We start from the raw sequence: 16,159 nt of genomic DNA, 5'->3' as shown, positions 1-16,159 counted from the left end.
CCTCTTTCCATATTGCTGGCAGCCGCTCGCCCAGCTCCTTCACCCTGACAAGACTCCCGGACCTCCGCTGCAAACATGCGCCACCGTAATCATTGACAAAAGTCTCCAACCGTCACTTTGGACCGTGTGATTGTGGTGGGAGCAATTGTGGTGGATGAAGGAGCAGTACGAGACGGTGTGGAAATCAGGGTGGTATGAGCAGGATGAGGCACAGGAGGAAATCCTAACAACTCCCCCAAGTTGGTTGATAATTTTTTTGTTATTTTCTAGAATGGCTAACTGGGGGCAGCATGGACCCATGCGATTATATTGCAGTCCAGAGTCTGGCTGTGGTGTTGAGAAATTTGCTGAATCTGGCCACACCCTCCTCCCGTTTTGACCCTTCTCTGCCGTGGAGACTTGACCCACAGCCTTGAATTCACACTGTCCGCCTTTCCCCTCATCCAAATCTCTTATATGGGAGGGACACCCCTGCAAAGAGTCACCTGCCTGCCCCCACTCTGCGTGTCCTGTGACCATAATCCAGCCTGCTCCTTACCTGGTTGCATGCTGCCACAGGGTCTGCCCGTGCTTCTGAGCATGTGCGAATTTGCACATGCACGAACTCAGACAGGCCACCATTCGGGAAAGGCAGCCTATCGGGCAATTGTTTTTTGCCAATAATGGGCATTTCAGACAGATATCCTATCTCTGCACCCGTGCCGTAAATTTGCCAAATGCACAAAGCACTGGTTTTGCTGATTGGGTAAAATAGAATGTTTTGACCTAATCCATATTGTAGACAGATTTCATAGGAGTCAACATTGTGTTTTTTGTGCATTTTGTTGCGTGACATACGGGGGTAACTGATTTTGCCCCAACAGTCTTACATTGGAAAAAAAAATTGAGCAACTTCTGTTTGCGTTTTTTAATGTTTATCCAATAAGATAAAAAATGAATTTGTGTGCTCAGTTCGTTCATTTGTTTTTTTTTTCATTTGTATTTGGTTTTTAAACAAACCTTTTATCAGAACTGGCGATATTGGCTAAGGGGTTTAGCTAGGTGATCAGCTATATCTTCGTCTTCACTCGATTTGTAACCCTCCCCTGTCTCTTCCTCCTCACCTGAATAGTCCAGTTTCTTCCGGCGGGTAAGTCCTGTGTACGGCTTCTTCTTTTTTAGAAGATATGGTCTACCTCGGAAAGAAGCCACCGTGACTCTCAGACAAAGAAACCCCACGGTGACTCCCCTCCGCGACAGCCAGAGGGGAAAAAGCCACTGGAACGGCAAAAAACCCCTGGATCCAATATAGACGTGAAGATTGTGGGCGCAGTCAGCACAGTCGTAGGTTGAATGATCCTTTGCCGAAAACCCAGATGATAGGTAAGGTTGGCGATACCGCTGATCGAGGGAATAGGAGATGGTAGATTTCAGGTAGGCACCCCTCAGGGTGGAGGACAAGAGTGAACGGAGTAATCCGAGGGCAGTGTCTCTAGAGCGAAGAAATTCTCAGCAGAGATTCAACACGAGAACAGAAACACAGGAGAAGGCAAACAGGATACAGAGGAAGGGGGGGCCCGTAAGGAACGGGAGGTGGAGAAAACAACAGGAAAAATATCAAGTAGACTATCCGAAGGGAAAACTAGCGCAAGCAACAGGGCGATGAGTAAACACAGTTGCAACGCGCCGAACCGCCGGCAGCCGAGTGGTATATATACAAACGGCGGCGGCCATCTTGAAAACAACTAGACCGCGTCTGATAGACGAGGAGGAACGTAATGGAACATTTTAATGGCGTCCTCGCTTCCACCTTCGCCACAAACGCCAGTCGCTGGCGGCCGTGACACCTTTACAGTAAATTTAATCCAGGTCTTGAAAATTACGGCATAAAAGACAGATAAGTAAAAAAACAAAAACAATAAAACTACATTCTCTGTCTGTTCATTTGAAAGACATATCCATTTCATCCGAAAGAAACAGCGATTTCATGTAAGCAATATTTAAAAAAATCTACTAAAAATACTTTGTCCAGATATCGGAGGAACTTCAACAAATACCATTTAAAATACAAACTACTTAAAAATGGATTACAAAGTGCTTGAGTGCATCGAGTGTATAAAATTGGCCACTGCTAATCCATCCGAGGTGTTATCACTGCTCAACAACTTTCCCACAGATAGTCTTTATCATTCCAGTGATTAGAGAAAACCATTTTCTCAGAGCAAGCCAATTCTTTTGTGTCCAAGGCTCAGCAGTCCAATACCAAGTGCCTTGTGGTTTCCATTCTAACCTGGGCCTTATAAAATCTACATATTGCATACCCCTTGTGGATCCTGCTCCTTAGCATCACTTCCTTTTGTTAATATGTTCCAGCGAAATCGCATACACATGGTTATATAAAAACAGTTGGGGGAACAAATTCAAATAGGGAGCAACAACACCTCTCTTCTTATGCTCATGTACCAAATGTTTCAGGGATGGATATGCATAAAAGGTCTGTTATATTAATCTAATCCTTGTCGTATAGAGATTTTTTAACTTTATTCTCTAATATGCATTACATAATCAGAAGGACGGACCAAGTTACCCTTCAATTCCATACATATTTTTATGTCTGCATATAGTGAACCATCAATTGGACAAATTATTTTCCAATACAGGTACAAGAGCCGCCATTGAGCTCGAACCCTCATTGATGTTATTCCCAATTCGAAACGGATTGCTGCTAGTGAGTAGCATTTGGTACATTTAATATCCATCTCTGCATAGCCACCTCTATAGTGTCCATCCAATCGAAGGCAGACCCAATGAGGGCTCTTTGATTCATGAACTAAATTGCTATGAACTCTTCAACACGAGTTGTTTTTTTTTCGCTTGTCTAGTGAAGCCATTAAAACTGTTGTATAATTGAAAATGATTCTACTACACATTTGAGCAATATGTATTCTGCAGTCTCTCTAGAAACCTATTACAAAGAGACAGTTCAGGTTTCACCTACCATCTAGGGTAGTATATTGATTAAGTTTGTTATAATCTGTTCTTCTCCCCTACATCTTTCCTTTTTTACTACCTCTCACCAACTTTGGAGGCACGTTTTACTCTCTTCACACTGGGTTTCTGTTCACACTTAATAACTTTTACCTTTCTATTTCCAAACCAAGATTGGGGTTTTGTTGACCACTGATTCTCAAATTGCAGCCTCAAGTGAGGGATCCTTGTATTTTCAAGTGCTCATTATACTGGACTGTACACTAGAGATTTGTCCACGGTTTGATACAGGAACTACATTAAGTGTTTCAACAGTATTTTATTCGATGTATTTTCTTTGCATTATGTACCATCATTGTTCTTTCATTGTATTGTTTAAATACAGAACACCAATCATAATTATTTTATATTTAAATGTCACGATGTGTGTGTGTTGTTTCATTGAACAAATTACATACCAAATGAGGTGATCAGGATCTGACTGAGTCCAGGCCCGATGAGGGATACTTCACCAACATTGCATAATTAAAAGCTTAGTAGTATCATTTTTTCGACAGCGTTTATTTTCTTTTTGTCCATATACTTTAGTGTGCCCAGCTGCTTGTCCTACAAGAGCACCCCAACTCCATTTCTGTAAGGTCCATCCAATTGAAGGCAACCTTATGCCACAATTCCATCCCCTATGTCAATTTGAGTACAATATTCCCTTCATAGAAATGTATAGCTGATTTAATTGAAAAGCGGCCAAACTTTCTTTCAAACTTCGACATCTGGTTGCAAAAGGAACTTGCCTTTTGTAATAGACCGAGGCGAAAATTGAATTGCGATGGCTGCACCGTCATATGACGGCCCAAATAGACTACACATGGAGTGCACACAGTACAGAGGCAGCCTTCTTGCCCTTCGGTATCGCGAGAATTCCAGTTTTGGTAGCATTTATAAGGAGCCTGTTATCTTTAGCATACTCCGAGAAAGTACAAAGAAGCCTCTGCAGCCCCATAACCGATTTGTCGAAGAGCAAGAAGTCATCTGCATAGGCCATCCAAGGTACTTTCATGGTACCCAGCATGGGCAAGACCAACACAGAATGAGTTAGTATTACCCCAACATCCAAAACGTAGAGATTAAAGAGGCAGGGGACAAAAAGCACCCCTGCCTCAAACCTGATTTGGTCAAAATTCTTCTAAATAAATCTCCTCCTTTATTTAGTCTAACCCTAACACCAGACTCCTTGTGCACTAGGAGGCTCAAAAGGGCTCTGCAGCCCCCAAAAGTCTAATTTCAACCACAATCTGCTGCAATCGACTCTATAGAAAGCCGCTGAGAGGTCTATAGAGGAGAGATAAGTTCATCTGAATGTATCTCCCTATGCATACTCCTGGATTGCCCCGAGAACTAGTCAAACTGCTATGTAATTGAGTCCTAGCTAAATTTGTAACACGCTCGATTTGCTCTTTTCCCAATCATACTGGCAGAAAGAAATTGGCAAAACGCTTTCACTCTGTTGCACACATGTATATCTAACATGGTCGGGGACTGTATGCAGTTCTTCCCATTAGGGAATTGAAAACTGCATAATGTCAATGGAACAACATCTCTCAGCATGGCTGAGATACATATGCCTGAATTATGTGTGATGACTCTTTCCAAGGTTGTAGCAAATTCTTTTTTTAAGACAAACATGGGCGTCCCTTTAATATGAAACACTTGACCTGGTTCAGCCTTTGATCCAAACTATGAACTGCATAAAGGTTTCTGTGCCTCTTTTTGAGATGGATGCATGTGTTAAAAAAAAAAAAAAAAAAAAAATCATCTGCATTCGGGTGGGAGATGTGGTTCTGCATTCTTGCTTATTGTTTGCATCAGAACTCTGATAGTTCAAGCAGAGAGAAATATGTTAAGTTAAAAGGTACTAGCTAGGCAAATAAGTCACTCGCGTCCTCCACTTGCACATAGTTTAATAGCCAATAACTAATTATCACTTGCCAATGCTAATGGCGAATGAAAATGTTAAGTCTGGTTTAACATTTCTCTTTTCTCCGTTGGTATAAGTCTGTCACATTTGTAAATTTGTTTGCAAAATCGTATAGTGGGATTCTACCTACTGAGATAACATTCTTCAGGGTCACCTGAGTCTCCCATGGAAAGTCTCCCTTCAGTGTGCCTGTGACCTTCCACATCCGCTCTCAACCACCTTTTCTACAAACTCCGTGCTCTCTTACTTTCCCATCATCCCACCTGCTCGCCATGGGGAAATCCCTCTCCTGTTGGCTTAGTTGACTTGACCGGATTTGAGACTCAACCTGCACTACTCACTGGCCCAATGCTTAAAGCATGAATGAATTTAAATATTCTCATCTCACGTGTGTGAAAAACCAAAGAACTGATAATTTCTTACAAAATGCATGTTTACATGTATGCTCATTTGTAAGGTGATTTCTGACACACAGCCAAACAATATTTTGCTTGCAGGGAGTTCTTAAAATCATAATTTGAATCATCGACCATAACAGTCTCTTCCTCAAATCTTGAGCTGCTTCTAATTTTCAGCAAACCTACAAATATCTGCTTATGTCATACATATTCTCATCTTTCTGTATTCGTTTTTCTTTTTGTCCCAACACAAATATATTATGAAAATGATTATAGCGTGATTTTACCAGTCGTACTGGTTTATTGCTTTTCGTTACATGATTTGTTTAGTTACTGCTCGTTTAGCTTACATTTTAACTTCACTTTGATTTTAACCCTTTAAGTGCCATGGGTTTTTCCTCCCAGTGCCAAGGCCTTTTTTGGTGATTTCGGTATGTCGTCATTCAACGCCTTGTAACTTTTTTGTTACATGAGATATCTTGGGCAAATTTGGACCCTTTTTTTTCCCCACATGTAGGCGGTCGTAACGCCACCCAGGAATCCTAGGTTGCTGTAGGGGAGTGAGAGAAAATAACCCAAAAGGCTGAAAATGTTGTGTTTTTTCAAAAAATGCCAATAAAATGATGTACAAAGAAGCCTGTGATTTTTTTACTTGTAAGAGCTAGGAACAAATGGTTTGCAGTGCTGAATCCCCCAATTTCCTGGCTTTCAAGAACAGGTTGAGTGGAAACGAAAAAAAATGTTTTATGTGGTTATCAACCGTTTTGTGAGGTAGGCGATTTTGGCCATTTGTGCCAGTTGGATATGCATGGACGGAATGGAAGAAAAGGGTAGGAAAGCCGAATTGGAGGACAGAAAGCCATACATTTCTGAAAAGTAGACAAAATTCCAAGTTTAGGAAAATGCCACCCTTAGGTCGGTGCCTAAAGCAGCGACCAAGGGTGATTTGCACAGGTCGGTCAACAACTAGGTAGGGGAAAATGCCACAGTTTGGGGAGGTAAGGGGGAAAATGACTGAAAAAAAGGTATGTGGTGGACATGGTTGGCTTGGTATGGCAATGGCTTCTATGAATTTTGAGAAAAACGATGCTCCACTACATTCCCCCAACTCTTGCAGTTAGGAAAGTACACATTTTCTGTAGTGTTTCATAAAACAAGCAAAACCACAAGCCAAACACTGAGCCATGGTACACAGGAGTTTTATGATTACGGCCTAAACAGACGTACTTACCATTTGTAAATTAGGAAAACCAATGTGGTGAGGAATGGCAAGCATACATTTTTATGAAAGGGCACAGGCAGACCTTTTCAAGGGTAGGTGACTTGTGCAGGTTACAAAAGTGTAAGGTGCCTAAAGCAGCGAATAAATGTAGAGCACATTTGGGAAATGAAAGGGTTGTGTGACAAAGGGCTCCAGCAAATGGGTCGAAACGTTATGAAAACCACACAAACACAACAAATGTCAGTGTTGGGGCGAATTCTCATAAATGGTTGATTTCCCTTACCTACTGAGTCCCTCAGCAGCTTTGCTGGATTTCTAGGATTTATTTTTTTCACCTGGTAAGAGTGTGAGACTTTTTCCCCACTCTTACATATGTTTTGCTATGTGTTTCTACTTTTTGTGTGATCTTGGGCACTGGAGCCTCACCAACTCCAGGGCACCATATCTTTCATGTGTGTTACACAGCACCTTCAGTGCAGTGACACATGGTTGTCTTTTAGACTACCCACCGACTCCATTTTCTGGGGCGGACTACATTCCCCCAGAAAAGGGTAAAGTTGCCATGAACTAGTATTGGAAAGGGTTAATTCTTATCCCTTTTTGTCTGTGCCTCTTGAGGCATTGTTTTGCTCCGTTTACATTAAGACTTGGCTGGTGGCAGTGGTATCTACCCTAACTTTTCTACCGCGATTATCTTATATAAACATGGTCATGTTTTAGGCTATTATATTAGCCTCAAACATAAACCCCCTTGACCAAATACATTTTATTTTGGCTGCGGCTGGGTTTATTAGCAATTTCTTTTTGTTAGTCTTTCTCGTGTTTTACTCTGCGCACCAAACCAGGTTTGGTCCCTTTGTTCATTGCTTTTTCGCGGGCTTCCACACAGAAGCCCTCCTTTAGGTGCCTGAGAGTCTGGGTAGGCAGGATGTGAGGGAGGGGTATTAGGACCCATGCCATGGGTTCCCTTGGTAACCCAAATTGCACTCCTGTCTGATTGGCTAAGGGGACTGGCCTTGCCAGGCCGCCACCCTGCTGTGTGATTGACAGCCAGGCTGTATGAATGGGGGTAAACTGCATAAAAAGCAGGTCTCTGGGACTGGAAGAGCAGAGTCGCTACTGGAACGAAAGAACCAACGAGGAACTGAAAGAAGAGGACCCCTACAACGACTGAACCGCCCGTTGAAGCCCTGTTGCAGGTGCGAATCTCCAGAATCTGACGACAGAGAAGATCCTCCAGGAAACTTCTTCCCTTGAGCTGGTGGGACCAACCATTTCACCCAAACTGCAAGCCAGGACCCCTCCTCTGGTCGAATTCGCTGTACAGAGCTACAGTGGGCCGGATAGCCAGGAAGGTCGGACCCTGCTTGGGTTTTAAGGAGCGCACCTTTTATTCTATGCTTTGCTCTACTGCTGGTTTCTTCCCTGGGTAGTGCAGGACCCTCCAGTCTTCCTACTTCTGATCAGTCCGACAGTCCCTGCAGGAACTACCAGGAACTTCTGCCTCAGCTACAGCTCCCTCTCCGTTTTAATGTACTGTGCAAATCTGGTTGTTTGTTTCGTTCAGCCGCGGTGAAAGTGTTTGAAATCTTTGTCCAATCCGAGGGCTTGTCCTTCTCTTCTCTTTGAACTAACTTTTCTACCAACCAACCTCGTCTGGAAACCGTGCCATGAACTTTACCGCAAACTACCCTGAACTGTATTATCTTGAGCAAAAGACTTTTGAACCATTGACTTTGGCCCTAAGCCTTTTCTATCTGATTTGATCATTGTAGTCTCTTGTTTGATTGCCCTAAGTACGTACTTGTTGGTGTGATTTCAATTTCTATTAACTTCTTTCTTTCCCTCCCTTTTAAATTGCTGGAGTGCCATTTTGCTCCCACTACATTTTGTGAGCTTAATTTGTCTGGAATTTTAGGGAAGTGGTATGGTGTATTAAGAGTGATTTTAGACTGCTTATTATAGTGTAATGTTATACAACTGAAGAGTGAAATAAATGTATATTCTTTTACTTGAAAACCTTGAGTCGGTGTTTGCCTGAATCATAGTTATTGCTGTCCTTTGTGTAACTATTTGATACTGCTCACTTACTCTTTAGATAAGTCTGGCTGCTCCGCTACTGCTACCACTTTAACTGTGTAGTACAGGCTTGTACCAAAGGTGAAATTGTACTGTCACTTGTAGTCTTGTGTGTGGTGTTCCCAAAGGGTACTGCATATAATTCTGCTTAACAGTCCTACCGTCCCGCGTTCCCACAGGTGTCCTGATGAAAACGGTACCTCACATGTGTGGGTGCACCTACCTCGACGCCAAGGGGAAAGCCTAAAAGACCCCTAACTGACTTGCGCAAATCGTCCCAGAATTTATTACCCAGAAACCCCGGCAAAGTCCAAATGTGGCAAAAAAAAACGCATTTTCCGCACATTTCACTCAGCTCACCCACATAACACGCCGCCAACAACACATGGCCTATCGTCCCGTGTTCCCACAGGTGTCCCGATGAAAACGGTACCTCACATGTGTGGGTGCACCTACTGGGGGGCATATCCCGGGAGGATAGCTCAGCGGCAACGTGCGTGCCTTGGAAGCAAGACGACACGAAGCAACACAAGTTCGATTCCCAGGTCCACGCTTAAAAACCTCTGGGTGTTTAAGCGCGTTATAAATTGCAACTAAGACGCAAAAAAAAATACAGTTACGCAACTAAAAATAAACAAAAATTCCTGTACAACAGCTCCTCGATGCCTGCGGGCTGTATGAGCGCTTTAAAAATGCAAATAAATAAAGGAAAAGGGTAACCCACTGGTAACCCCATGCCTTTCGGCAAAGCACATTTTGTTTGTGTGGTCAACCTTCAGATTTGGGCCTAGGGTGTCGAAGCCAGCAAGGAAAACAGGGATCCCCATGCATTTCTGAAAAGAAGACACCCGTGGGAATCCAAAGATGTCTGACTTGCGCAAATCTCCCCAGAATGTATTACCCACAAGGCCCGCCAAAGACCCACATGGGAGAAGGGTTCCCAAGGCCAGGGATATTACCACTGACTTTGCTCGAGCTCTGGCTGGCCTGCGTTACAGCTTCCCCCCCCCACCAGGGAGTCCCGGCAGTGTGCCAATACCTCCCCGAAGGGAAAAGCTGTAATGCAGCCCAGCCGCAACTCCAGGACGGTTGGAGGTGATGTGCCCGGCCTTGGACATCCATGCACCATGTGGGTGTACCGTCCCCTAAGCACAGCGGCAGCTCCAGGGATCCCCTGCAGGATCCCCATTCCTTCCCAGAGGTGACACCTATAACGTAGCACAGCCAGAGCTGCAGCCTGGGCTTGCAGACGGACAACCCACATGGGAGGCATCCGCTCCCAGGGAAACGCCAGTGTTCTGCTGGCACGGAGGGTAATTTGTGGCCTGCCCTTGCAATTGTGTCCCAGCCCACCAAAATATCTGACCGGACGGCCCATTCCCACCCATACCACCAACAATCCAACCCCAGTCTCACCCACCCCACTGACAGTGGGCCCTAACCATAGAATAATAAAAAAAACAGTACTCCCATAACGTTGCAGCTGCTCGCGTAGAAAAAGCTGTAAACAAAACAAAAAACTTGTTACCTACAGTCACACCAGCAAAAACAAATCAATACTTTCCAAGAATGCCCCCCCCCTTGCAAGCCATTCCTGGTGGTCTACTGAACCTCACTCCCCAGTGACAACCCATTTGTCCCTTCCTACGAGCAGATATCTGCCCCCAGGGCGGGCTGCATGAGGTGCCCCTGCACACTCCACTTGGGGTGGGGGAGAAGCCCATCCCAAAACGTCGGAGAGGCCCCAATGGATGGGGAAGTAGGGTTTGGGCACCCTGGGGCCAGATTGGCACACCAATGTGCCCCTCTGCGCCAAGGCAAGTTTGGTAAACGAAGAAAATGGCAGGCTGCACTTTAGGGGGCGGGGGGGCTGAGGGGCACCCTACACTGCTGGGGAATTCTGTAATGTGAAGGGGGGTGCACCTCTCCACCCCCACCCCAATTGGAGGGGCGGCGCATCTCATGTAGCCCTCCCTGGGGGCAGATAAGGGGGGGCAGTTCTGCACTCCTCCCTGGGCTCAGGTTTCCCTTCCTAGGAGCAGATATCTGGCCCCCGGGAGGGCTGCATGACATGGCCCCCACTCCATTGTGGGTTAGGGGGGGTCACCACCCCGTCCCATTAGAAAATTCCCCATCAGTTTGGGGTGCCCCACAGCACCCCCGCCCACCTAAAATGCGTTCCACCATTTTCACTTTTTTCCTTTGGTAACCCAACTCCCCGTGGTGTGCCAATCTGGCCCCAGGGTGCCCAAACCTTACTGCCCCACCCACTGGAGGGACTGTCCCACAATTTATGGTGGCCCTCTCACCCCTCACGCCATGTGAAATTGAAGGTAATTCTGCCCCCGGGCAGTGAGGGGGGACCTCCCCCTCATATAGTCCGGTGGTTGGATTACTGTTTTGAGCTATCCAAGGATAGCTCAAAACAGAGTGCCAAAAAGGACGAGCTATCTCGTCCTTGGCACCCTGGAGGGAATTCAAAGGACGAGATACCTCGTCCTTGGCACTTAAGGGGTTAAATTGCGGTGTTTGTTATTACATTTGCTCTTTGCAAACAGTTTTTGGAGAACCTAACCTTGTTTTTAGTTACTCATGGGAGCTAATCTAAAGAACTGCTATTGACAGGGGACTGGAATATGTGGTTGAACAATCCTACAAAACGGATTCCAAGGAACTATGGGAACTTCTGGTTGTCCATGGCCTACGTCCATTAGGTATTCAGCCATCCCATATAAAAGGACACTGTCTGGATGTCCTGTTGAATGGGGGTACTTATGCCTCGTGGAAGGAGACATTGCCAATGTTTTAGTCCGATCAATTTGCCCAGTTCTTTTCACTGACCACACCAAAGGGACATTATTTCAGTGTTAACGATAAACCAGCTATTTACTCCCAAGGATTTGGATAGAATTGCCGGCAGTGAAATCAGAGAAGCTCTTGCTTCTATTGATCTTTTGCTGTCTTGTGAGGACTTCCTCGCAAGAGGCTGTGCCACGATGGATGCAGTGTGCACTAAAACAGACCCTCTAAAATTTAAAAAAATCCAGGATTTCTAAACCCTGGTGCCCATCCGAATTTAATCCCTCTGCGCAAATCTGTTAGCAGGACTGACCGTAAATGGCAACTTAAAGAAACTGTAGAGAATTTGAATGGGGCTAAGAGCACCTTATCTAATTTTATAAATTGCCCATCTTTCAGGCCAAGAAAGAATATCTCTCTATGTGTAAAGGCTGCTAACAATATACCCAGGGAATTCTATTCCATCATCTCGAAATTCTGTAATCCTGCCTGTAGGACAACTACAATTAAACCTTCCTTGGTTGCTGTAAAAACCCAAACTGTTAATACAGTTCCTCAGGGATTGCCTATTGTACAATCCTCCAGGGAACTAATTAATCGGCAGGAACAGAGTCTATTGCCTACTTTTGACTTTCGACCAGTATTGGAGAAGGAAGTACATCAGTTATTGGAGGTCCTTAAACTAACCAGTGACTTACTCTTTCCTCTTCCTGCATATGTAGCAAATCGTATCTCCCTGGACCTGACTCCTTTTATGACCAAGTTCATTAATAAATCTTTGATGCAAGGGATAGTCCCTCATATCTTGAAAAAGTCTTCATTGACCCCTCTTTTGAAAAACATTACTCTGGATTCAGAGATTCTTCAAAATTATAGACTTATTGCTGGCCTTTCTTGGCCAGCAAAGGTCCTCAAAAAGGTTCTTACCGGACAATTGCAGGTTATTATGGAGCGGGAATCACTGTTGGATACTTTTCAGTCTGTTTCAGACCAAGACATGGAACGGAGACCGCCCTTCTGTCTATTCAGAATTAGGTATTGGCGGACGCGGACCGGGGCCAACTCTCCCTTCTGGTGATGTTGGACCTGTCCGCGGCTTTTGACAAGATGAACCATCTAACCTTGTTGGATTGATTAGACTGTAGGAAGGGTCTCTAAACATGCCATTCAGTGATTTCGATCATTTTTGCAGGACCGTCATCAACAAGTGAAATTGGGGGAATTTCTTTCCGATTTCATTGGGTTGAACTGCGGTGTCCCACAGGGATCATCACTCTCACCCCTATTGTTTAATGTATACATGCAGCTTCTTCTAGAGATCTTGAGACGTCATGGTATGAGTTTTCATACCTATGCGGATGACCCGCAGATCTTCATCAGGTTTGGGATCCATGATGAAGCATTTGATAAGCTACGCCAATGCCTGGTTGAGGTTGACCATTGGAGGTCTAGCATTCAGCTGCAATTAAATGCAGGAAAAACGGAACTGATTTTATTTCGCCCAAAACACCTGCTCAAGGCAGCAAAGAAACTACCTGTCCCTACCCTCTTTGATGCAAGCCTAAAATGTGTTTCTAAAGTTAAAACCCTAGGCTGTGTATCGCAGGCTGACCTCACCAGCAACAGTCAGTTTGGTGCCAAGGTCCAGGAAGTACATTATACTTTTGAGAATCCTCAGGAAGGTACTTCTCTATATTCCTGAGAATGACTATGCCTCAGTACTGGGTACTCTGACAAACGCCCATTTAGACTATTGTAATAGTCAGTTGATGGGCATTCCATCTGATCAAATTCTGAGATTAGAGGGCCCAAAATGCGGCTGTTAGGCTGATTTTTAAGTTGGGTAAAACCGTTCATGTGTCCCCATCGCGCCGTGCTCTGCACTGGCTGGCGGTGGAGGACCATATTAAATTTAAGGTGGCTTGCCTTGTTTTTAAATGTATCAATGGGCTTGCTCCAGCCTATTTGAGTGATCTGATTCACCGTCATCAGCCTATAAGAGATTTGCGATCCACAGACTGATCTTCTGTCAATTCCTCAATCAGTCTACACCACGAGAGGAGACCGAAGTTTTGCTGTCTTTGGACCAAGGCTGTGGAATCTGCTGCCAACGGAGATGAGGACTATGAAGTTGCTAGATCAATTCCGTAGGGCTGTTTTTGTTTAAACAGTTCATCGAAACACTCTTTAGATTATGTGGACTCTTTGAATCTGGTTCTGTCTTACTTGCTTGCAGTATATAACCTGCGCTGCCATATGGTTTAGTCCGTTATGTGTGCGTTATACATGCAAAAATCAAATCATTCTCCTGAACAGAGAACCTCCAGAAATGTAACTGAGAATGTTCTTGGGTTTTGCAGTGATCTGCAAGCCAGGGTCCCTGTGCTATTTATATTTCTTACTCTCTTGCTAAATGTAGTTGTCATCTTTAAGTAGAATGGTTTTTAAGAGATGGACAATAAATACCTTTATGGATGAGGCTGACCTCTCCGTCCCTTCTGAAATACTGAAGAGGTGTGAATAAAAAACATGTATTCTATTTTCGAAGATTCCATTTAATGTTACATCTTTTCTTTAAATGAGATAATGTATATAGTTTATCATTCGTCAAAGCAACCTCAATTGAACTCACTTGTTCTTCCAGTTGGCTGGTTTGTGTCTGTAGGGTGAAACATTTTTCATACTTTTGAATTCCTTTAAGTTTACTTGCAGTGAGGGGAACCTTAATAGATGCATCTTCATGCATAATACTGCATCTCCTTTGGCTGGCAACAGTCCATGTCCATTAATTTAACATGTACTTTACGGTACTGTAGCCCGTACGTGCGTGTCCCCTAAGGGAAAACCTAGAAATAACAACAGACACCGGGGTAAATGTGGGGAGAGAGAGAGAGAGAGAGATTGATTCTGAAGTGGACTAGTCCATCTAGCCCACCAGAAAAGCCTTTGCAGGACAAGGCCGCAGTGTTGAGCGATGCAGGAGACGCTGCTTGACTATACGAAGCATGCTTCACTACGTCCACACTTCCGTGCCTATAAGAACCAAGGTACGGACCATCTGGGGCAAAGCCCTCGCAGGACAAGACCATGGTGTTGAGCAATGCAGGAGACGCTGCCCAACTATACGTAGCATGCTTCACTACGTGCACGTTTCCGTGCCTATAAGAGACCGCGGTACAGACCCTCTGTGGCAAAGCCCTCGCAGGAAAAAGGCTGCAGTGTCGAATGACAGTTGTTTGGCGGCGATGGGGTTGCAGCGTAGAGAGCTAGTGCGGACGACCTCACCCTCCTGTCTGCGGCCGCCAGTTAAGAAGGTGCAGGGAGAGTTAGCTTGCTACACTCCACGCATACCCCCCTGACCTGATGCCCTGTCTCACTCTTGCACACATGTTTTCCCCCGCATCCTGTCCTCGCACCACCTCCTGCCCCCCTACTTACTTGTGCTCCCTCACAACTCTAGGCCACATGCCGCCTGCCCCCTCTTACTTAGGCCATGCAACTTAGGCTGCGTGCTCTCCCTCGCAGCACTAGACCCCGCGAGCTCCTGCTCATGCACCCCTGTGCATTTTTAGGTAGCGTGCGCCCTCTTTCTACTCGGCTGCATGCACCCCTCCTTCTCTCAGCCTCTGCGCTACCCCCATTCCCTGCGGGCCTTTCCCTCCCCTCTTCTTAGCTCCCTCCCCTTATCTTTTGTGCATTGTTCTTGACGTTTTGTCTTCCACGGTTGTTAGCTTACATTGCGTTGCCTGCGTTCCTGCTGTGTTCATTCCTTACTTCTAGGTTCCTTTGGAGATTGACTTGTCTATGCACTTCATCTGATTTTCTGTCCGTTGTTTTTCTTGTGTGCCCCCCTCCTTCTGTGTCCCGCCCTCACCTGTTCCTGCTTCCCAGCGCTATAGATGAAGTTGCTTTCCATTGCCTTAGTGCAAAGCCTAAAGAGTCCTCTCTCTAGCAAGGCAGCATGAGCCAAGTCATTCATTCACTTCCACAAGTAAAGTTGCACAATTGTAGTAAATTAATGAACTTGTTTCCCAAAAGGTCTTGGATGAGTATTGTAGTGTTGGAGCAAAGACAGACAATAGTATTGTTACGAGAGTAATGGAATATCCCGGAAAAGGTGCTTCTAATACTGCTCTGAAATCAGTATATGTCTATTGAAAGTGCTTCTGAATACTGAATTGTATCGTGCCACAAAGACTATAACTCTTTTCTCTTTGATTTCAGGTGAAGTGATCAACGTCGTACACAGCGTGCCTTATAGAGACTGGTTTGAAAGGGTATCTTGCCCACACTATTTTGCGGAACTATTAATCTACATAGCATTAGGCGTCATCTTTGGGATCCAGAACTATACCTGGTGTCTGGTAGTGATGTATGTGTTTTTTAGCCAGGCACTGGAGGCGGTTTTGAGTCATGAATACTATCTTCAGAAATTTGACACCTATCCAAAGCATCGGAAAGCATTTATTCCATTTATTTTTTAAAATACAAATTAGATTTTCCTAACTCATGCCTTTTTGTCTTATTTTGTTGTTAAAGGAATTTGACGTATTCCAGCATTCTATTTAATGTTTCTGTTGGGCCCCTCCTAACAGTCTTTAAAACAAGTAGGTTAACCCCATGGGCCCCTTAACAACCTGTGGGTAGTGTCTGGATGATCAACACAAATTACATCCTTGCATCGTGACACCATGATATTGCTGCTTGCATCTCACATGC

General features: G+C 44.7%; 1 protein-coding gene across 2 annotated transcripts in view; it reads left to right on the top strand.

Annotated features, from left to right (window-relative positions):
- The window catches only part of SRD5A3 (steroid 5 alpha-reductase 3), a 282,227-nt gene extending 266,281 nt beyond the window's left edge, over nt 1–15,946 (top strand). For both annotated transcript variants that reach the window (XM_069631643.1, XM_069631644.1), the window contains one exon: nt 15,665–15,946. In XM_069631643.1, the coding sequence (XP_069487744.1) occupies nt 15,665–15,924 (260 nt within the window). In that variant the 3' untranslated portion in view covers nt 15,925–15,946. The remainder of the gene's footprint in view (nt 1–15,664) is intronic.
- Nucleotides 15,947–16,159: the final 213 nt, after the last annotated feature.

This window comes from Ambystoma mexicanum, chromosome 6q, assembly GCF_040938575.1.
Source record: "Ambystoma mexicanum isolate Mex_15411 chromosome 6q, UKY_AmexF1_1, whole genome shotgun sequence".
NCBI classification, from domain to species: domain Eukaryota; kingdom Metazoa; phylum Chordata; class Amphibia; order Caudata; family Ambystomatidae; genus Ambystoma; species Ambystoma mexicanum.
This window is presented reverse-complemented; position numbering and strand designations above follow the sequence as displayed.